The sequence below is a fragment of the Schistocerca serialis genome, chromosome 5 (genome assembly GCF_023864345.2).
Source record: "Schistocerca serialis cubense isolate TAMUIC-IGC-003099 chromosome 5, iqSchSeri2.2, whole genome shotgun sequence".
Taxonomy (NCBI): Eukaryota; Metazoa; Arthropoda; class Insecta; order Orthoptera; family Acrididae; genus Schistocerca; species Schistocerca serialis.
The window spans coordinates 472,656,791-472,678,912 of record NC_064642.1 but is presented as its reverse complement, the minus strand read 5'-3'; the positions used below and the strand labels follow the sequence as shown (position 1 = coordinate 472,678,912).

General features: G+C 45.8%; 1 protein-coding gene across 11 annotated transcripts in view; it reads left to right on the top strand.

The window, feature by feature from the left end:
- The window catches only part of LOC126481335 (nuclear receptor coactivator 3-like), a 309,936-nt gene that overhangs the window by 180,428 nt on the left and 107,386 nt on the right, over positions 1-22,122 (top strand). For 10 of the 11 annotated variants that reach the window (XM_050105020.1, XM_050105012.1, XM_050105018.1 and 7 more), the window contains exon 1: positions 7,165-7,218. The exons of the other annotated variant lie outside the window; for it this stretch is intronic. In XM_050105020.1, the coding sequence (XP_049960977.1) occupies positions 7,169-7,218 (50 nt within the window). In that variant the 5' untranslated portion in view covers positions 7,165-7,168. Of the gene's footprint in view, positions 1-7,164; positions 7,219-22,122 lie in introns of those variants that run through there. 11 annotated transcript variants of the gene reach the window in all.

Genomic DNA, 22,122 nt, shown 5'->3' with positions numbered 1-22,122 from the left:
ACATCACACACATCCATGCCCGAGGCAGGATTCGAACCTGCGACCGTAGCGGTCGCGCGGTTACAGACTGAAGCACCTAGAACCGCTCGGCCACAGCGGCCGGCACAGCTCGTTTTGTATTATCGCGAAATAGGGGAGATAGTGTCACAGACATGATACGTGAATTGGAATGGCAATCATTAAAACAAAGGCGTTTTTCGTTGCAACGGGATCTTCTCATGAAATTTCAATCACCAGTTTTCTCCTCCGATTGCGAAAACATTCTGTTGGCACCCACCTGTATAGAGAGAGAAGTAATCATCACGATAAAATAAGAGAAATAAGGGCTCGCACAGAAAAATTTACTACTCGCTTTTCCCGCGTTCCGTTCGAGAGTGGAACGGTAGAGAGACAGCATGAAGGTGGTTCATTGAACCCTCTGCCAGGCACTTTATTGTGAATAGCAGAGTAATCAGATAAATGTAGATGTAGACGCGATGGACGGTCATACCCGAGACATTGCCCAACACATATGTGCAAAGCTTCATCGGATTTTCACTGTGGTTTCCATGTCGCGCCCCGTCAGACCTTCCTTTCAAAGCAGCCCAAGTATATTGTATTTACCTTGGGGGCTCAAATGGCTCTAAGCACTATGTGACTTAACATCTGTGGTCATCATTCCCCTAGACTTAGACATATGTAAACCTAACTAACCTAAGGACATCACACACATCCATGCCCGAGGCACGATTCGAACCTGCGACCGTAGCAGCCACATGGTTCCGGATTGAAGCGCCTAGAACCGCTCGACCACAACGATCGGTTTACCTTGGGGGACGCACGCTATTATCGTCTCGTTGAAGTCTGAAATGATCCGTTGCGCTCTTGTGGTCACAGTATTAAAACAAAACAGCTCCCAAACGAAAGCCGAGAACTCACACAATCGTTATAGCCTGGAGTGATCCAGAAAAGTGATGTAGCTGAGCCGCAGAAAATTTGAAACCAAACCAGCACGATCGTTTGGGCCTGGGTCCTCAGATTTTAAAATTCTCTGTCCCGTTGACGGAAGAAACGGCAAATACGTTTGGCAAGAGATATAACTAAGAACTAACGCTAAGGGATAAATAATCTTTAATTTTAAAAATATTTCATAGTACGGTTTTTCTTGGATGAAAGTCTTCATCACATCCTGTTAAGTGTATATACAATTTCTTCTTGAACGAGCCGAGCATCCGGGAGAGGGACCAATTTTAACAAATGAGCCGTTTTATTAACATTCATATGATTTGTACTTACAGGGAAATGTCTATAACGTGATCTCATAATCTAAGGTGGAAAAGCACGCTTGCAAGATGTCAATCACAGTAATCGTTCCCGCGCGAATTTTGGGACATGATTCTGACAGTACGTAGTTACGACTGTCTGAATGCATAGCTTTTAAACCTACGCGTGCACCGACCATCGTTCGGTCCGTTCCAATGCAGTCACCTAATGCCCTAGCGCGAAGTACTGTACGTGTTCATAATGTCGGTGAAACAATAAACGGTAGCGCTTTGTTCAGTGTGTCAAAGTGCGTGATTTTTGACCTGTATCTGGAGCCAGCGATCTCTTTGCTTTGAACAGTTTTATATTTTCACAAATGAGGGTAAAATAATGAAATGAGTAAGTGATGTGTTGGTAAATGTGCCAACACCTTGTAGATAGAGGCGGCCTAAATGCACGCTATCTAAGGCAGACGGGCGTGAATTCTGGAACAGGATAAGTAGTGAATTCTCATAAGAAAAGTATGCAGCTCCTCGAATACTTATCTTTTATTCACTTCTGCGGTACATCGCTCTTGATAATACAAGTGAGACTCTCTCCCGATATGGTTAATGGCGCCTTGCTAGGTCGTAGCCATGGACTTAGCTGAAGGCTATTCTAACTGTCTCTCGGCAAATGAGAGAAAGGCTTCGTCAGTGTAGTCGCTAGCAAAGTCGTCGTACAACTGGGGCGAGTTCTCGTCCGTATCTCGAGACCTGCCTTGTGGTGGCGCTCGGTCTGCGATCACACAGTGGCGACACGCGGGTCCGACATGTACTAAATGGACCGCGGCCGATTTAAGCTACCACCTAGCAAGTGTGGTGTCTGGCGGTGACACCACAGTAAGCGTGGCATTAAAGAAACAGTGTATCACTAGCCGGCCGCGGTGGTCTAGCGGTTCTAGGCGCTCAGTCCGGAACCGCGTGACTGCTACGGTCGCAGGTTCGAATCCTGCCTCGGGCATGGATGTGTGTGATGTCCTTAGGTTAGTTAGGTTTAAGTAGTTCTAAGTTCTAGGGGACTGATGACCTCAGCAGTTAAGTCCCATAGTGCTCAGAGCCATTTGAACCAAGTGTAGAACTATTTAATTATTAACGTCATCGTTGCGCAGTATTTTTAATTACACTGAAGCGCAGATAAGCCATCTCTTGAAAACTTACTGGCAAAAGCGAAGGGAAGGGAAGTATGGCCCTAAGTTGGCCTGTATAGGCTATCCCAAAAGAGCGCTGGAAGACTTTAGGGACGGTTCCGTACACCGAGACAAGAAGTTTAATTTTTTAAAGGGCTCTATTGCACATACCTTAAGCGATATGAGCACTTGCTCATCTTCAATACTGTGAAACAGATGTCTTCTACCGCAAGCTCTTTGCTTCTATTTTGGAAAAAAATCTAGTATACATGGGCTCTAAAATGCATAACTTATAGTGCGTTGACAGTTCAGTGCGCAGCGAGTCGAGGGAAGCATAGTTGTCAGCGTGTGTTCAACGCGTCAGCATGCGACTATAACGCCAGGCCTGCTTGGCGCGCTGCGCAAGCTGGCGGAACTGCAGTCTTTCTTAATCGATTTGAAAGAAACAATATGGTAATAAACGCTGAATCTCGCACATTTTATAGCTTCATTCGTCAGTTTCATGATGAATTACCTGTTATTTCGTTAATGGTCATTTTTTGTGATATTTCGGTATTAGCTAAACTACTGCAAGAAATTGTTAAAGTTCGCATTGTAAAATAGGGGTCGCTATGAAATTGCGTTTGATGCTTGTTGAGTAGTATGTTGCTGCATATGAAATTTACATAACATATTAAATTGTTTAAAACTCGAAGGATGTCGCTAACTGTCTCCTGTGTTGAGGAAATGGAACGTATCTAAAGGGCTCCGTCACGAAAGCACTTGCCAGTGAAAAAGCCAAAACATAAATTCCTCGTATCTCACAAACGGTCTGCGATGTCGAAACAAGATTTTCGCAAATGATAGTATGCGAAGAGAAGAGTATTTTGCCATATGATCTACATGCCAAACTTCCATATCTACCGCAATATTCAAGCAACTGCAGATTTTTTAAAATGAAGTAATGTAATTTTGAAGGAACATCAACAACCTGTGAAACGAGAATTATTGTGGGTTGTGCAAGAATGTATGTGAAGAAGCTGCATATTTACGTTTATACTGAAAACTGATTTTCTCGTAACTGTTGACATGTCCTTCTCTCACTCGCTTGTTATACGCTGTTTTAGGATTCTGCCACAATTTCAGCTGCATTAGAATGTTAGAGAGAAATATACCTGTAAACTCTGCAGTGTTTAGACAAAAAATGCGACGATAACACAGCAGCAAGAGATGTAGCGTTCACAATACCTGACGAATGTAGAACAATTCAACGCCAGATAATATCACTTTACAGCGAGAGCTGATGAGCGGAAGTGCCTTTAATGAGCGACACCGCGTGGTACTGTTTATCCACGGCGTGGCAACAGGGCCGTTTGACAAACCGAACTGCTGGCGTAGTGGTAGGCAAAGCCGGTTTGCCATTGGTTCAAATGCGTGTGTAGGTCATCGGTCCCTAGACTTACACACTACTCACACACACACACACACACACACACACACACACGCCCGAGGGAGGACTCGAACCTCCGGCGCGAGGGTCCGCGCAGTTCCTCACATGGCGCCTCTAACTGCGCGGCCACACACCGCGCGGGTCGCCATTGGTGTTACCCTGGCAATGGCGTCCTGTCATCTCTGGTGAGCCAAACGTCAAAAGTCACAACTAATTTTAAACGTACTATAGGGGCTACTATATGAGCTCTTGTTCAGTAGAAGAGATGTGGTTGACACAGGCGAAGATGAACAAATACTCACAGCTTGTAAAGTGTTCATTTTAGACCCCGTGTGTAATAGACATTTTTTTCTTGTTTGCTCTATACTTCACAAAGTATGAAACTAAAAGACTTTGCAGTTGAAGAGATCTTGTTTCATAGTATCGAAGAGGAACAGGTACTCATACCTCTTAAGGTATCAATTAGAGCACATCTTTACCAGTCATTTTTTACTTATTTCTATATAAGGGACGTGTCTCTAATGTTTGTCGCTCTTTTTGACACCCTTTGTATGCGTGAGGTTGGCATATAACCACACTCTTTTCACGTAAAACAACGTGTTCTCGAACAAGATATCAAAACAATTTCTGCAGACACCACCCCCACACCTCTAAACTTCCCTTGCCTTCAACATCCCGCGAATAGGAGGAAAGTGGTTTTACTCTGATATACAGTATTTCCCACGCGAAGTTTAAAAGTAGTGCAAACAGAAGGTCGTAACGGCGTATACTGTCAGAATTATGGCCCAAAATTTCGCGCCCGATCGAGTGCCGGGACTGAAATCTCGCTGGTGCGTTTTTCTCTCCTTAAGTTGTGAAGTCAAGCTGGTGATGTTTCCTTGTTAGTCTGTTAATAGTAACAATTTCGTTCTTCGTGAGCACCAAACTGCTAATAACAGTTTCGACAACGTTTTTAATCGTCCTCATCCTGACGCCACCATTACCTACTCAATAAGAAGAGATTCTCGTGACTTCTTTCACCACTCGTGAGTCCACAGTCTTCTGACTGGTTTGACGCGGCCCGCCACGAATTCCTCTCCTGTGCCAACCTCGTCATCTCAGCCGGCTGATGTGACCGAGCGGTTCTAGGCGCTTCAGTTCGGAACCGCGCTGCTGCTACGGTCGCAGGTTCGAATCCTACCTCGGGCATGGATGTGTGTGATGTCCTTAGGTTAGTTAGTTTTAAGTAGTTCTAAGTCTAGATGTTAAGTCCCATAGTGCTTAGAGGCATTTGAACCATTAGTCATCTCAGAGTAGCACTTGCAACCTACGTCTTCAATTATTTGCTGGATCTATTCTAATCTCTGTCTTCCTCTACGGTTTTTATCCTGTACAATTCTCTCTAGTACCATGGACACAAGTAGTAAAGGAGTTTTGCTATTTGGGGAGCAAAATAACTGATGATGGTCGAAGTAGAGAGGATATCAAATGTAGACTGGCAATGCCAAGGAAAGCGTCTCTGAAGAAGCGAGATTTGTTAACATCGAGTATAGATTTAAGTGTCAGGAAGTCGTTTCTGAAAGTATTTGTATGGAGTGTAGCCTTGTATGGAAGTGAAACATGGACGATAACTAGATTGGACAAGAAGAGAATAGAAGCTTTCGAAATGTGGTGCTACAGAAGAATGGTGAAGATTAGATGGGTAGATCACACGACTAATGAGGAGGTATTGAATAGAATTGGGGAGAATAGAAGTTTGTGGCACAACTTGACTAGAAGAAGGGATCGGTTGGTAGGACATGTCCTGAGGCATCAAGGGACAATCAATTTAGTACTGGAGGGCAGCGTGGAGGGTAAAAATGGTAGAGGGAGACCAAGAGATGAATACACTAAACAGATACAGGAGGATGTAGGTTGCAATAGGTACTGAGAGGTGAAGAAACTTGCACAGGATAGAGTAGCATGGAGGGCTGCATCAAAGCAGTCTCAGGACTGAAGACCGCAACAACACCACCATGGAAGTTATTCCCTGATGTCCAAACAGATGTCCTATCATTGAGTCACTTCCTCTCATCAGAGCTTTCCATATATTCCTTGCCGATTCTCCTGACAACGTCCTCATTCCTTACCTTATCAGTTCAGCAAATTTTCACCATTTTTCTGTAACACCACATCTCCAATGCCTCGATTCTCTGCTGTTGTGGTTTTTTCAAAGCCCGTGTTTCAGTATCACACAATGCTATGCTCCAAACATAAATTCTCAGAATGCCCTTTTCGCGTTTCTTCGATTTACTCTCAATCCATATTCTGTACCCATTAACATGTCCTTTCCATTCAGCAGAGCTTGTAATCATCGCCACTTTCACTGAGGATACCATGTCATCAGCGAATCTTATCATTGATATCCTTTCACCTTGAATTTTAATTCCGTCTTGAAACTTTCTTTTTTTCCGCCTCATTGCTTCTACGTGTAGACTGAACAGTAGGACTACGTCCCTGTCTTGCAACGTTTTTAAACCGAGCACTTCGTTCCTCGTCTTTCACTCTTCTTGTTCTCTCTTGGCTCTTGTGCATATTGTATATTGCCCTTCTTTGCATTTAGCTTACCCTTATTTTTGTCAGAATTTCAAACATCTTGCTCAATTTGACACTGTGGAACACCTTTTCCGCGTCGACAAATGGCTCTGAGCAGTATGGGACTTAACACCTGACGTCATCAGTCCCCCAGAACTTAGAACTACTTAAACCTAACTAACCTAAGGACATCACACGCATCCATGCCCAAGGCAGGATGCGAACCTGCGACCGTAGCAGTCGCGCGGTTCCGGACTGAAGCGCCTAGAACCGTTCGGCCAACGCGGCCGGCCGTCGACAAATCCTATGAACGTGTCTTCATTTTTCTTTACTCTTGTTCCAGTTACCAACGGCAACGTCAGGACTGCCTCTCTGGTGTCTTTACTTCTCTTACAGCCAAACTGACCGTCATTCGTTTAGTGGGAAAAAATGTTGGGAGTGACACGCGCAAGGCGAGCATTAGTCACGCCGGTGAGTGGTGTCCGGAGTGTGTGACGTGTAAGCACGCAGCAGTTCCGCTTACGTCCGCGGCGTCGATGACGGCGACAGCAACGCGGGCACGGGACATTGGGGCCACGGGCGGGGAATTTTCGGTTGAGCCTTGCCGCTGAGGCGGCGGCGGCGGCGGCAGTAGCAGCAGCAGTGAGCGAGGCCCGCCGATGCGCGGTGCGCGGGCGGGTGCGGGCAGGCGCGCATTGCGCGTGCGCAGAGCGGCGCGCCGTGGCCTAGTGACCCGCTTAGCCGGCGGGCCCAGCCAGTGCCGGCGCGCCCTCGCCATGGAGTGCATCGCAGCCAGCGCCTGGTCGCCGCTGCTCTCCCCTGACAGGTACTCCTGCTGCACCTCTACCTCTTTCACTGTGCCGAGGGCCAAACCTCACTTCGTGGGCACGGGGCTGCCTGCGCTTCGCCACAACCGCATATTCGGAACTCCGACTACTTCACAGCGAGCCGCAGTGGAGAAGCGAACTGCGCCGCCCGCTCTTTCGCTACCGCCTGGAATGGTATCGCTACCGGTTGAAGGAATCTTCTGTAACTCCGCACCGCCGCGAACGCTCCGCCGCTCGGACGTCGAGCTGTTACACACGGTGGCGCAGTGAGAGTGCGTGCGTGGGGATGACCGCATTACACAGTGTGACGCATTTCGCGTTCGCAAAGCGTTCGGCGTATTATTGCCAGACCGAGCGAAGTGTGTGAGTGTACATATGTGCGTGTGTGTGTGTGTGCAGGCGAGAAACGGTTGGAGGTGTTTGTGCAGTGGCTGCAGGTGAAAAATGGAATACCGAGCACACCACTTAACAGAAAGATTCATTCTCCTTGTAGGAACAAGGAATGAAGCCGACGCGAGCGTGCAGAACATCCCGAGTAGTTCGCTAAAAAGCAGCTCTGTGCTGTCGCGTATACTGCACAGTGATCTCATCTTCTGTCTGAATACCACTGTCTCGTGACCTGTTTGGGACAGCATAGACCATCTTGAGAACTAAAAACTGGTCGCAACAACTGTTGTTCTCAGTTGACGGCACCTAACAGTTGCTGCGACGAGCTTTTAGTTTCTGTTTGGGCCAAACCGGTTATTGAAAGCAAAATTGTGATCTAGACTGTGGTACTCAGGCAATTCACGTAGTTCTGAAATACACTGTTGTTCTTCCAGGCACACACTTCACCTTTGTCGGGCCGTAAGGCGCAACGTGTCAAAACGTCGTGCCGTCTGGAAGCCCGAATACACTATTAGAGGTAGAAAAATAATACATTGTCGCACTGTAACAGAATAATCCCGTGCAACGCGCCTCGAAGCTTAAAACGTTGTTGAAAATAATTGTGTGTGTTCGTAATAACATGACATTTTTTTCAGTATTGGAAAGCTACCGAGCACCGCATGCTGACTCTTTAATCTGTTGTCTTCTCTCTGATTTCGTATTCGCGCGGTGTTGTTGTGACCAGATTCGTGTTCGGAACTGTGTGCGAAGTAGATATTGGTCTCTTAACGCGTGTGATTGTGCTGTGGAAACTCCAGTCTCGCTTGGTTGTGACCATATGTCTGGAGATAGGGTGGCGGGTCGGAGCTGTTTACATCAACAGAGAGCGCAAAAAGAGGAAAGTGAGAGAGAGAGAGAGAGAGAGAGAGAGAGAGAGAGAGAGCATGCGAGCGGTGTGGGTGTGCTCGGGTGGAAGGGGAGGGGGATAGTAGTTTCGCTCCCCCGTCCCGTTTTGCGGTTGCTCTTCCCACGCTTGACTCCGTATCTTTTTTCGCATTACACCTGTTCGTATTCCGCTCAGAAAGAACTATTCTCGCGATTGTCGTGTGTTGGCATTAATCGTTCTAGTCGCTACTGATGTTTGTATTTAGCTCAGACGAACCGGTACGTGCGCGGCTAGACACGAGCCAGGGCGAAGGTCAGTAACTTGGCTACGTAATCTTCTCGACACTGCTGCCACGCAGGTGTTGTGTGTCTGACTACTAACTTATAACAGCACGTGATTTTTTTTGATCGCAGTTTCTTGGTAAACCGCAGCGCATACTGAGATAGTGCTCGGGGTATGAGCGCTGTTTTGTTGGGGGGGGGGGGGGGGGGCCTTGCGTGTTGATGAGTATGTGAACACGTTTGCCAGCGTAATGCGAATTAAAATTGGAACGGCACAAAATTTGATAGTTTTAGGTTCTTGTCTTCAGCTTGGTGACGTGGACAGTCGGTCATCCTACTGTACGCTGGGATGACGTGTACAACTGAAACAACAAACACTGCCAGATCGTCGCAACAGTTTCTCGTCAAGAGTACTCTTTCGGGCATCCTGTTCTCTTTGAAGAGTTGAAGGAAAGTGTTTTTCGGGGAGGTGAATCTTTGGCGAGAAGCAGCAGCGGCGCCGTTCGGTTACGTAATTAGCATTCGGGCTGTCAGCGAGATGCTAGTCAGCACGGCAGATAATTGCCGTGTGGTCCGGGTCAGTTGATAGCGGGGCGCGCAGTCAGCGCCGGGCCGGCCACCCTGCGGGGGCCCCCCGCTTTATCAGATAGGCCACGCTTCCTGCCGCACCGCGCCTGCGCCGAGCCGAGCTCGCGGCTCCTCCCGCACGCACTGCCAACACTGCCTGCCTGGCCGGCCGGCCGTCCGTGCGGGTTTCGTTTTACGCACACCTCCGCGTTCGCAGTTCGCTGCATCCTGCTGCAGGCGCCTCGCGCGCTCCGCAGCCCCTTCGCTTCGCGCCACGCTCCTCTGCATCGACACTTAGCTACGGCCAACTCTCGGCCAGACAGAAATCGTCATTAAGCACCAAACACGGCATCGTGGATTAGGCCTTTTGGCCTGTTCCGTTTTAGAACTGCCAACAGCATCTTTTTAAATGGTGGGGAAACACTTGATTCACTCTGGAATTCTATCTTCGTCATGTTATTCTTCCATTCGTTGAACGTGATCCCTCCAATGTATTCCATCACTATTGTTCTGATGATGTAGGGCGACTGTGCTGCTTAGCAGCCAAATCCGTACAGTAATGAAAGAGCTATAACTTCTTATGAGTAAGGTATCCTTTCAAACGTTGTGTTTTAATGCTTAGTGTCCTCTCTTGATACAAGTTGGCCCACAATCTTTGTAACTGGTTCGCGATGTCCTGGATGCTGGTACGTACACGGAGTTCCCGTGTTCTGCAAGGGACTGATCTGGTGTTCTTGCTGGCTGCGGAAGTACGTAAACATCACGCAGAAAGTTTATAGAGACTAGTGCCATGTGTAGACGAGCATTGTTGAAAAATAGCCCCACGATACTGTTGCATGAGACGTAACGCATGAGGACTCAGCATGTCCCAACATGAGCGGCTGTGCTGTCGAGAGTCCCCTAGTCACTACCAGCCGTGACCTGAAGTTCAAATGGCTCTGAGCACTATGGGACTTAACATCTATGGTCATCAGTCCCCTAGAACTTAGAACTACTTAAACCTAACTAACCTAAGGACATCACACAACACCCAGCCATCACGAGGCAGAGAAAATCCCTGACCCCGCCGGGAATCGAACCCGGGCGTGGGAAGCGAGAACGCTGACCTGAAGTTCCCCCACACAGTGGCGCTAGGAGTAACACCCTTGTGCCTGTCCAAAACACTGGAAAACTGGGACCTCCCCCCAAAGCCAGTCATTAGCAGTCGATGCTCTCCGGTCACGTCACCACTCGATGCGCAACCGTTTGTCGTTGTTAAGGGCAGTCTACACACGCGACGGTAACAGACTACTCCGGCGCTGCTAGTCTCCGACCAGTGCTGCAGGATGTCACACGGAGACAATTTCTTGCCCTCGGACGGCAGGCGCAGATCTGGAGGCATTACGATGTGCTTGGTGCACAGTGCGGCGACCCTCCCTTGGGGTGGTCAAATGTGGTCGCCAGGGAATTTGACGACGAATACGCCTGCCCTCACATTTTCCGTTCTAGCTTGCATCGGGCCACTGTCACATACAAATGCCTCATAAATCTGGACGATGCTCGATTCGACCTGCCGGCCAAACGGAGACGTCCAATAGTGGCCCCTTTCAAACTCCGTCGTTGCTGATAACGAAGTACGCCACGTTTCCGTGTCCTTTACAAGGATCAGTCAACATCTGACGCTGCTGACATCTCTTATCTGATACTAGCACTAATCACGAGAGCCATTCTACCTGTCACACAGAATTGCAACTGTAATTGTTCTCATACCTGTCGATGGTGTATACGCGTACATCCAAACGTGTCTTCTGGGTGCTTCACTTTTTCGATCTATTGGCCCGACAGAACTTTTCACGTAAACCAGAAACGTAACTTTAAATTTACCATTCAACAATCCAGAGCTCCGCACGAACAACACAGTATTGTATAGGGCATGATCCTAATGTCTTCTGATTCCATCCAACTTCCCACTATTAAAGAACGTCTGTTTGCAGTGATTTAAGTCGGAACGATCCTGTAATTTTTGGTGAATACAGAGTGATCGCGAGAACACAATGATGTACAGGGTATCTGAGGTTCAAATGGCTCTAAGTTCTACGGGGCTTAACATCTGAGGTCATCGATCCCCTAGACTTAGATCTACTTAAACCTAATTAACCTAAGCACATCACACACATCCATGCCCGAGGCAGGATTCGAACCTGCGACTGTAACAGCTGTGGGGGTATCTGAAAAGTTTAACATATTCACACTATGTTTGGTTTATGTGGCATACTGTCCCACAAGGTTTCTATCGCATTTAATCACTTTTTACATATGACAGGCAAAACACCCAGTCCATATTCAAGCTCTGTCCGCACTCAGGGCAACATATCCGCATCAACTGTGGCAATGGCAGCAACGATTCAGTTATTTAAATCATTGATATGGTTGATAGACGTTTGGTAGAATCTGTCCTTAACATACGCCTATAGAACGGAGTCCATCGATGCAATGTCAGAGAACTTAGGAGGCCAGGGAATTCGACCACCCATGCCAGTCCAGCGATACGGACGCCCTGGCCTAGAAGATGATTCTTCACATCAACGCTTTCTGTGTACGTTAAATTTCTGCACCATCGGAGTATCAATGTCCTCAAGAGTGGTGGGTTCCTGTACCGTGTTTGGAAGTTAGTTTGGACCTTCGTGCCCAATTTGGCCTGCATTCTGAGCCTTTTCTTGAACCGTTGTCATTATGCCTCACTTATGACAATCTGGAACACACACAACCAAAGCTTAGTGAGTTGGTCTGCCACGTAAGCCAACCATGGTGCTACAACACATTCAAGTTTTAGGGTACCTATTGAGACCGTATATTTCACCCACGGAGCAGATAGGACAAGAAACCATCGTTCAGCTTTTTTTATAGTACCATTTGTCGCTCTGGGACACCCCGCCTCCCTCCCAAGCTGGATTAGCGTAAGAAAACAGTTCTGGGTGCTTCCCGACTGCCTTAGTAAGTCGGATCAAGGGACTCACATAGTTGACCCTCCAACCAGAAAGGAAAGAAGGCCTGTCGACGAGGAGGTGAAAAGAGACAGAGGACAAGCTCAGATCGAGACATGATGCGGAAGGAAATAGCGGGAGACCTAAATCAAGGATGCCAAGGACGATTTGAATCGCCGTCCTCACCGATAACGAATGAGAATCTGACTATTGCGCTACATTTCTCGGGGACTCCTCCGATTCCAGTACCAGATGCATTGTGTTTCGCGGAGTGGTTTACGGTTAAAATTCTGTGGCCACACGTTCCGAGAGAGTCAAGAAACATTACTTCCTCCCACTTCCCGCGTAATGACCATAACGTATTTAGGCTTAAACAGTAATGCGCAAACAATATTTCTTAACTCGTACTCATCGCTGACGCTATAACAAGAATAGGAAATTATTCTCGTACACTCTGTTTCTGCCTCCACGCACCGTGTTAAGGGAGAAGATACGAAATGACTTCCCGTCGACTTAAATTGGAAGTAACACACAGAAAATGTTGTGGGGAAGGCTAACCAAAGACTGCGTTTTATTGGCAGGACACTTAGAAAATGTAGCAGGCCTACTAAGGAGACTGCCTACACTACGCTTGTCCGTCCTGTTTTAGAACACTGCTGCGCGTTGTGGGATCCTTACCAGATGTGACTGACGGAGTACATCGAAAAAGTTCCAAGAAAGGCAGCAGGTTTTGTATTGTCGCGAAATATGGAAGAGTGTGTCACAGAAATGATACAGGATTTGGGATGGACATCATTAAAAGAAAGGCGTTTTTCGTAGCGACGGAATCTTCTCACGAAACTCCAATCACCAACTTTCTCCTCCGAATGCGATAATATTTTGTTGACACCGACCTACATAGGGAGGAACAATCACCACCATGAAACAAGGGAAATCGGAGCTCGTACGGAAAGAGATGGTGTTCATTATTTCCTCGCGCTATACGAGATTGGAATAATAGAGAATTGTGGAGGTGGTTCGATGAACACTTAAATGTGATTTGCAGAATATCTATGTAGATGTAGATCGATGACTAAGTCATTAGAGACGCAGTACACACTCAGATGAGACAAAGCTGAGGAATGAATTTGACTGTATCCTCCTCAGGCGAGTCATCCCGGCATTCCTGTCAAGCGAGGCAGATGATCCACGGATAAACTACAATTGCATGTCCGAGAGGGGATTTGAACCCCACTCGTCACGAGTGTGCGACCACTGGCTTGCCTAATGCCGCACCTAACTCGGTGTGTACTGTATTGTAGCTTTCGAAGTACATCTGCAGATTTAGACTTTAGAATCGGCTTACCCCGCCAATTACGGGGAAACCGATTTAAGAGTGTCTCGGAGTTGATTGTGACGTGGGAGTGGTCTTTTAAAGGCCGTCGATCATTGTGCATGGCGAAGGTCGTGTCTAGCGCTCCAGAAAGCCCTTGAATTCGTTACCATTTCTGTGTGTGAGCTTAGTGTACTTTTTTGTTTGTTACTGTGATCGTAATATGTGTTGTGTTAGTCATTTGTGACCACTGTCGATGTCGCCGGGATTGCAACCCGGGCGCCCGCCGTCCTTGGACAGTGTTGTTGTGATTGTGCCAACTGAGCACGCCTCACAAACCAGCTCGGCTCCAACGTGCCACTGACTCCTCGCCATTCCTCAGAAAGTCTACACACGATTACAACGTCGCTGTGGAACGAACACTTCCGGGAGAGTGGGTATATTGGAGCTTAAACGGTTGCAAACGAAATGGAATTCTTTTTCCGAAGCGTAAGTAAAGCTGTCTTCATCGAAAAGTTGGTTTCAACAACGCAGCTTTAAGTTGGACTCGGAAGCATTGTGCATCTAGGAGTTTTTCACATATACAAATCGTTTCCAGAGGTGAAAGAAGCAACAAAACTTAGAATCGGCGACAGTCGGCCAAACAGTGAGCTGGTCTCAGCGATAGTGCCACACTTTACATAGGGTATGGGAATTTAATGACGAAGACGAATCTACTTCCATTCTTTTTTGGCGGGAGTTGAAGATGTCTGTTCACTAATTTGTTTACACGTTCTCATCACATAAGGTGATCGTATTGTGAGAACCAGTGTGAAAGGCGATTCGTTGGGTAACTGTATGTTTTGCTCTCAACTGTTGCTCTCCACATAAAGCATGAAGCAAAAAAATGGTTCAAATGGCTCTGAGCACTATGGGACTTAACTTCTGAGGTCATCGGTCCCATAGTACTTAGAACTACTTAAACCTAACTAACCTAAGGACATCACACACATCCATGCCCGAGGCAGGATTCGAACCTGCGACCGTAGCGGTCGCGCAGTTCCAGACTGTAGCGCCTAGAACCCCTCGGCCACTCCAGCCGGCCAAAGCATGAAGTAAATTTGTTACCTTTTGCATTACGTATATCTTACAATATTGCCGGAATAGCAAGCAAAGAAGTGTTTTAGGAACTGTGGTGATAACAGTAGGCAACAGATTGAAGGCCCCATTCACGAACACTTCCTTTAATTACAGTAAGCCGGCCATTGGTGCCTCAAGTACTGCCTGGATGTGTACAGTTGTTGTTCACTGTAACGCCATACGAAGTGTGACCTCCCATTTTAACCATTATGAGGATGGCATTCTAATTTTTGCTGCACGGTTAATAACAAATCCTTGAACAGCCTCCTTGGTATATACTGAGTCATGCTTCAGCACAAACTATGGGATACCGAAGCACATAGCCCGAGACTCTTTTTTCCGGTCAGTGCCATTCTTTCTCCTTATCCTCACTCGACGGTATGGTATATCTTTGTGTCTCTTTAAAAGTGGGCTCAAGCTTGTATTTCGCGGCCGTATTACATTCCATTTCCTTTTACCCGTCTAGAATTAGTCCAAATTTTTTATTATTGCCCTCATTGACATTTTTCTATTATCGCCCGCAGTGACGTCACTGCCTGAAGAGCAGTAAGTTCGTCAAAGCAAAGAAGAAGTATATTATGTTAATACTTTCTTGTGTCCATTCCGATCATTTGCACTTCGTTGTGAAATGACTTCTCGTAAACTTTCCGGAAGAGCTGTACCATTCATACGATGGGTCACGCGTTTGTTCCGTTGTTCGAGTTGAGGTTAAGTGTAGAACGCCTAGGAGGTTGCCGACTGAAGTTCAGCGCTCCAGTGCGTGGTGGGAGGCTGCAACAAGCGACGGATGCGCCGCCCGTTCTCATCCAGGCCAGTAAACCGCGTGGTATGCTCGTTCGGGCGATGAACTCGGCGTTGCTTAACTGCTGGGATGTTATGGAGCCGCTGCTGTGGACGTCGTTAAACCGATTGCCATGAAGCTCCTCTCTCCGAGTAATGGGACAGGCGGGGGCTGCGGCAGTGATAACGATTTCTGGTGCCTCGCTCACAGTCCGCGTTATCTGCCCGAACTGGCCATTTCTGCTCTACGTGTAAAACGAACGGCAAGACTCACGCACCTTAGCTTTAAAGGGGGACCTACCCGTCCACAACCTCTTGTTGTTTTTACTGGCTTCGTTTATGCCACATCAGTCATTTTTGTGTGTTCTTCTTTGAAGTGGACACTGTTCAGAGAATTTTTCCACGCAGCAGTAACAGTTACCATTCTTTTTACGTATCTGATATAGAAGTGTGGAAGTATGTGGCATTAATTAAATTTTGCATTGTTTCAGAATAAGTACCAGTCCAGATCCAGGCGCGTTTGATAGAACAGTGCCTTTATCTTCAGTGGCTATTATTTGGTATCTCATATGGCCTGGAACAGTATATTTGTGTGTGCGGACTTCTTTAAATTTGGGAATTCCTCTTTTTCGTAAGAAAGCGAAACGAGAAATATTTTTCTAATAAGACGGATTAGGAAAATGTGTTTACCTGAAAGATAACGAATTTACTTGTTTCCCATTAATGTTGTGTAGAAAAAGTGCACATTACCCCCACGACGTTGGGTTTCCACTCTTTGTTTTTCGTGAAAACGTGGAAATAATTCAAGTCTCTCTCTCTCTCTCTCTCTCTCTCTCTCTCTCTCTCTCTCACACACACACACACACACACACACACACACACACACACATACACACATACAATAAATTCGTGTCATGTGCATTCTCTTTGATTTTCGCAAGTGTGGGAACCACTGACTTTCATGTGTTCATAAAAAAAAATCTAATGAAAGGCAGTTCTTATTTCTCTGCAAATACAGATAAACGTTTTAATTCTTCATACAAGATCAGATTCTGCAATATTATTTTATTCGTAGCCATTGTTTTCTCAGCAGCCGTAGTATTTATTTCAGAGTAAAATTCATTCGTCAGTTGCACAGATATTTTTATTTCGCTTTACCGGTTTCAGCAAATTAATCTGTCATTTTCAGAACCCTACAAAATTCTCCAATATCTCACTTGTTTTTATGCCTACGAGCCTATACACTGTGTGTCTAGTCTGGTGTGTTTGGGGAAGGGATGAATAGGGGTGGGTGAAGAGCAGGTTCTACAAATAAGTAGATCGATACTGAAAATTCCATTGCACATGTAAATACAGATGCTATTGGTGCCGTTGAAACGCTACTCTGTTGCCCTATTCGTCAATTCTGGAGGATTTGTCCGTTTTGCTGTGCCAACTTCAATTAACTGAGAGCAGTACAGTCAATGTGATTCTTCAATTTCTCCAGGCGTATTTTATGTCGAAATAAATCTCGGGTGAATAGCCTGGTATGAGTGTGCATAGGACACAATATTTCGGCAGTCGACCACGTTTCCATCATCAGGTACTAAGTACATCAGCGCGCCTGATGATGGCAACGTGGTCGATTGCCGAAATATTGTGTCCTATGCACACTCATACCAGGCTGTTCACCCGAGATTTATTTCGTCAGTACAGTCAATTGTTGTACTCTTCTGACAATGTGAATCTGATAAATAAACTGTAAAGTTGGCATGAGAAACGGTCGTATTCGAGATGGTATGGCCGTACCTTTGCCAACATCTCTAATTTAATCTTTAGAGGAGGGGAGGGGTGAGGTTGGGGTGGGGAAGATGTGATATCTCTTCGAACAAAGGGACATTCATCCATAATTTGGGAACATAGGCGTACAATTTGCCGAAGAAGAAAGCTCGTTAAAGCATAAAAATAATTACAGTACCTTTCGTAGATCGAATGCCGAACTCGTAGATTATTTCATCTCACCGTTTTCATCATTCTGTTGAACTACATACGTAACAGATAAAGTTCTTGTAATGCAACCACGTTGGAAACATTGACATCCTGATGCCGTTCTACCTTACTCGAAGTTGCGGTTGCAATTATTTCTATACTGTGTTATAGAAAATGGATTCTGGTAATTCTTTTAAAATGTAGCTTGTGTTTATGTGTTTACACGGAGAATGGAGGTGCCTGTACGACTGGTCATGGTGTTTTTGATTATTTCTGGCGCCTAGAGATGAAACCGGAAAGTATTTCTTGCCGGGAGTGAGTCATTCTCAAGGAGTGCGTGGAATATATCTAAATTCTGCCAACGGGCTGTTAGAGTGCCTCACGTATGGATTACGTGTTTTTTGAAGTCATGTTCATCATATGCACCGCAGGCTAGTACCCATATTCGAAACTTCAGGGCACAGTATGACGTTGACGAATAAATTTCCTCTCCACACTCATACCTCCACAGTACACAGGAAATAAATGCTAAGCAAACATTGCCCAGAGGGCTGTGAAAACTGTGGCCATTCGCATGGGTAATCAAATTGCGCAGCAGCAACCAGGAAAACAAGCGAATCCGAGTAAAACAGCGTCCAAGTGTAAATGTTATGAATTTCTGTCCCCGGCAAATAACGTTTCGAGAGATTTCGGCTACTTTCCTATCCAGTTGCTTCACTTCATAAGTCTTGATACTTGCCGCTAACAAGAGATAAGCAATGACATTTGACGAAGAAGATAACTAATGAAGTCTAGAGATAACGCACTGCTCCCGGCTCGATACTCTGGAGCACCGTGCATGATCCATGTTATAATTTTAGAATGCTGTTCACCTTTTCTGTTCGAAAACTATGCCACGATGAGATTGTTTGCACTGTAATGCAATCGATAAACTTGGATCTCTGTAATGTCGATCGTGCATTACTAGAAACGGATTCTACGCAGATCCTTGAAAAGAACCTGCTTACAACTCGAACACTGGATAATTGTCTACCGGCGTCCATTCTACAGAAAGCGGCTCATTGCATTATTTAGTGTGTTCCGTGTCAAACAATGCAGCTTTAGCAGGCGTTGTTAAATGAACGGCAATTCGGTCGTCAGTATCACAGTTTCTGAGGAACATCACATCTAGCACGCCTTTAATAGTAATGATAATAATAATAAATAATTCAGTGCTAAATAATAAACAGCGTCCGTCACGGAAACAGCATGTTTTTTTTTTTGGATACTACTGACGAGCGATTGGCCTCAGTGAGTGGAGGGTGGCCTCGATATGTACATTTGAATTGGAAGTTTAGTTGTCGCGATGTCTTTGGACGTGAAGCATCGTGCGTTCGCCCTAGGGCGATTTTTCTTAAACAGTGAGTATGATGGAGACACAACGTGACTTTGCACCCGTTTTAATATTCCCGTCCGCCAATCTTTTCCAGATGGGTTGAAAAGATCAACACAACTGTCTCCGTAATGAAGAAGCCACGTGGCCCTGTCAACACACCACATAACTTCCAAACACTTGAAGCGATAGATACAGAGCTGTAAGCGTCTGATCACTCGCGTGCTGGGGGCGCTACATTACGATGCTCCAAGCCTCCTCCTTTCCAGAACTGCGACGTCGCAGTCGGACAGTGAGGATAGCACGGTTTTAACAGAATGGTGCAGTTGCATTCACAGTTCGTAATTCAGTGGCTGTGTTACGGAATCAGTTTCCCGCCATATAACCTCTAGATGCGGCTGTCTTCACTGGCTTCCTCGCTTCCTTGATCTTAGCTTACGGGACTTAAGTTTTGTGGTGATATGTTAGTCGCGAGTGACTGTTAGCTATCCACACTCCATTGAAGATAACAGTCGAGAAGGAAATCGTTTGTATTCCACGCCAGATGTCGAGTTTTCAGGACCAGCTGGAATCATACATAAACGTTGTATTGTCATCGATAGAAATATTTTAAATACATCTAATTTGAAAACAATGCGATTCTAGTGACGGATCTTGTAGAAGAAATCTGAAAGATTTCGTGTCGTTTCTTCGCGAATCCACTCTGTAAATGTTACTTTGTGTGGCTTCGATACAAACACTTCGTGGAATTAAAAAGGTCGTTTATAAAATACAGACAGACTACATCGAAAATGTAACAGCGTTCTTCCGTTTTCGCCCAAATTTCATGAACGTACAAGAGTCCGATCCTGGCTGAAACCATTTTCGATTTATTTCTGTGGCACCGCCTTATGTTTCCGAACCTGACCAACTCTTTCTTTATAAAACTTGTTTTGCAGTGCTGGAATTTAGTAGAGACATAGGGAGATAATCTCGTACAGTGTGCTCAGTTTAGGAAATTTGAATCTCGCATTAAAATTTAAGTTGTGGAGAGAATAGGTGTGGGTTGTCTGTAGTATCGGGACACATTATAAGGACAGCAGTGTTTTAAAGGCGAAGGACCGCTGGCCTGGCAGGAGATGCTGGCGCCAGCTGAGGGCTTATCTGGCGCCGCGTCCGAGCACTTGACCTCTCTCACAGCGGGCCAGTTGGTGGCTGGCGAACGGTAGCCGCTGGCCTGACCGGGGCCAGGATGTGGCAGTGCTGGCGCCACCCCTACAAAAGACCCGGGACGTCTAAACGCTGGGTGTTGTTTCACCATGATACTTTATGTTCTGGCTGAAAGACACCGATCCCAATACGAAAACTTACGCTGTACCTGTCAAAAATAGTTGTTCGGTCATAATCTAAACGGTTCGATAAAACTGTGACCAAATATCATACTTAAATCTGACAGTACAGTACCAATAAACATCCAGATACAGTCATTTCTTACTACAAGCAGATGCAGAGATCGTTAATGAAGGTGAAATTAGCTATACAGCTTGGACGTATTTATTCTCCTGTCTGCGTTTAATCAGCTTTATTAATTTGAAATTAAAGTTATTTCTGAAGTGGTCAGTACGACGTGGACGATAGTTGTGGGCCTACTAGGTTCCCCCAAGCACCCTTACACACACACACACATACGTACATACATACAGGCGCGCCTAGCAATTGGCTGTGTGAGAGCAACAAGAAAGGGAAAAAAATCATGAAGTGGGTTTGTAACTATCTCTGTTTCTCAGACAAAAAAACAGAACAGTGTCCACATTTAGATTTCTATTTACTCATACTGTAACAGTGTACTAACAAATTTGAAATCATACATTTGCTTTTTTAGTTGGCTTATTACTAATCAGTTAATCTTATTTCTTTTGGATACAAAGAATGCCTCTCCGTAGTCATGGCACGGCTCTTGTTACTGCTGTTACTGTATTTGTTACCAGAAATGTTCTGCTGCTTGATCATTTTGTGTCATACGAGAACTGTGCATGATTGATGCAGAAAGCTGAAGCAAAGAGTAATTGCTGCGACTGTTACCAGGGATCCCTCTGCCGCAGCAAGAAGTGAGCTTTTTGGCTCACACTCTTGCCCAACAGTAACGCGGTTTTCGGAGTATCCCTCGCGACAAGAAGAGCGCACTCACCGTTTCTGTTATGGCATGATGAAACTAGGCGTCAAAGCTGCACTCAAATATTGTACGTAAATTTGAAAGTACAGTGATTTTAGTCCAAGCCCCTTGAACAAAGTTTGTCAATGTTTCTCTAAATAGCTCGGGGAGGGGGGGGGGGGCAGGGGATGACGAGATAGATCCTTTATAGAGACACATGTGAGTTTCTTCGATGTTTTCCAAATACAACTCCTTGTCTGATATTTCGCCACAATGGTGGCGACAGTACGTTTTAACTTCTAACACTGTAGACAATATTTCTTGACAATGCAAAGTCTTGAATAACATCGAGACAAAACTACGTAACAGAGATAAAGGAGTGTACAAGCCGTACTTTTGCACCACGAGAAATACTGCATTACGGCGCATACTTCCGCAAATGGCTCGTTATAGTACCTTTCTACAGACTGTAACGGTTGCTGCCAGAAAGTTAAAATTTTATTCCAGCATCTGGCGCGACGCACTATAGAAATTTCTGCAGGGAATTCTTTCTTCCTGTTAGCTGCAGTACAGTCAGTTAACACTTTTACGTGCGCAGTGAAAAACAAAGGGAGGGCAGATGGAAGAAGCGAGGTTACAGTAACTGTCTCCAGGCAGTTGATGGAATTAGTTCGAGTCCGATCCTGTGTCTTGTAAAGCGGTACATAGTGCAGATAAGTAAGGCACAGACCGGTTGACATCGACGATTGTAGAAAAATAACGCTGTCAATGTTACAGGAACGTTAGTAGCTTATCAGAGACTGCATGGCGCCTAGTGTATTACGTAACGCCGAGGCCGAGAGGTAAACGCTCAGGAACTAGAAATACCGGTCTCCAAAACAGTGCTATATGGGAAAATTGGTTTATCAAGTTTCGTTGTAGCTAAGAAATTGTCCGTGTCGTTACGAGTACGTATGTTGGATTTACCCCGTTTGGAAGATGCTGTTGTCCTGGGGGGTCGGTATCCTGATTAGTGCATACTCTCTCTGCTCATTTGCGCACTTTATTGCTAGTTTTTGCTGTCGTTTTATCATCTCTTGCTTGCAATAAGCGAAGATCTTGGAAACTGGATCACATTAGGAAATGTTTTAGAGTTTCGGGTAGAGAGACTGCGTTTCG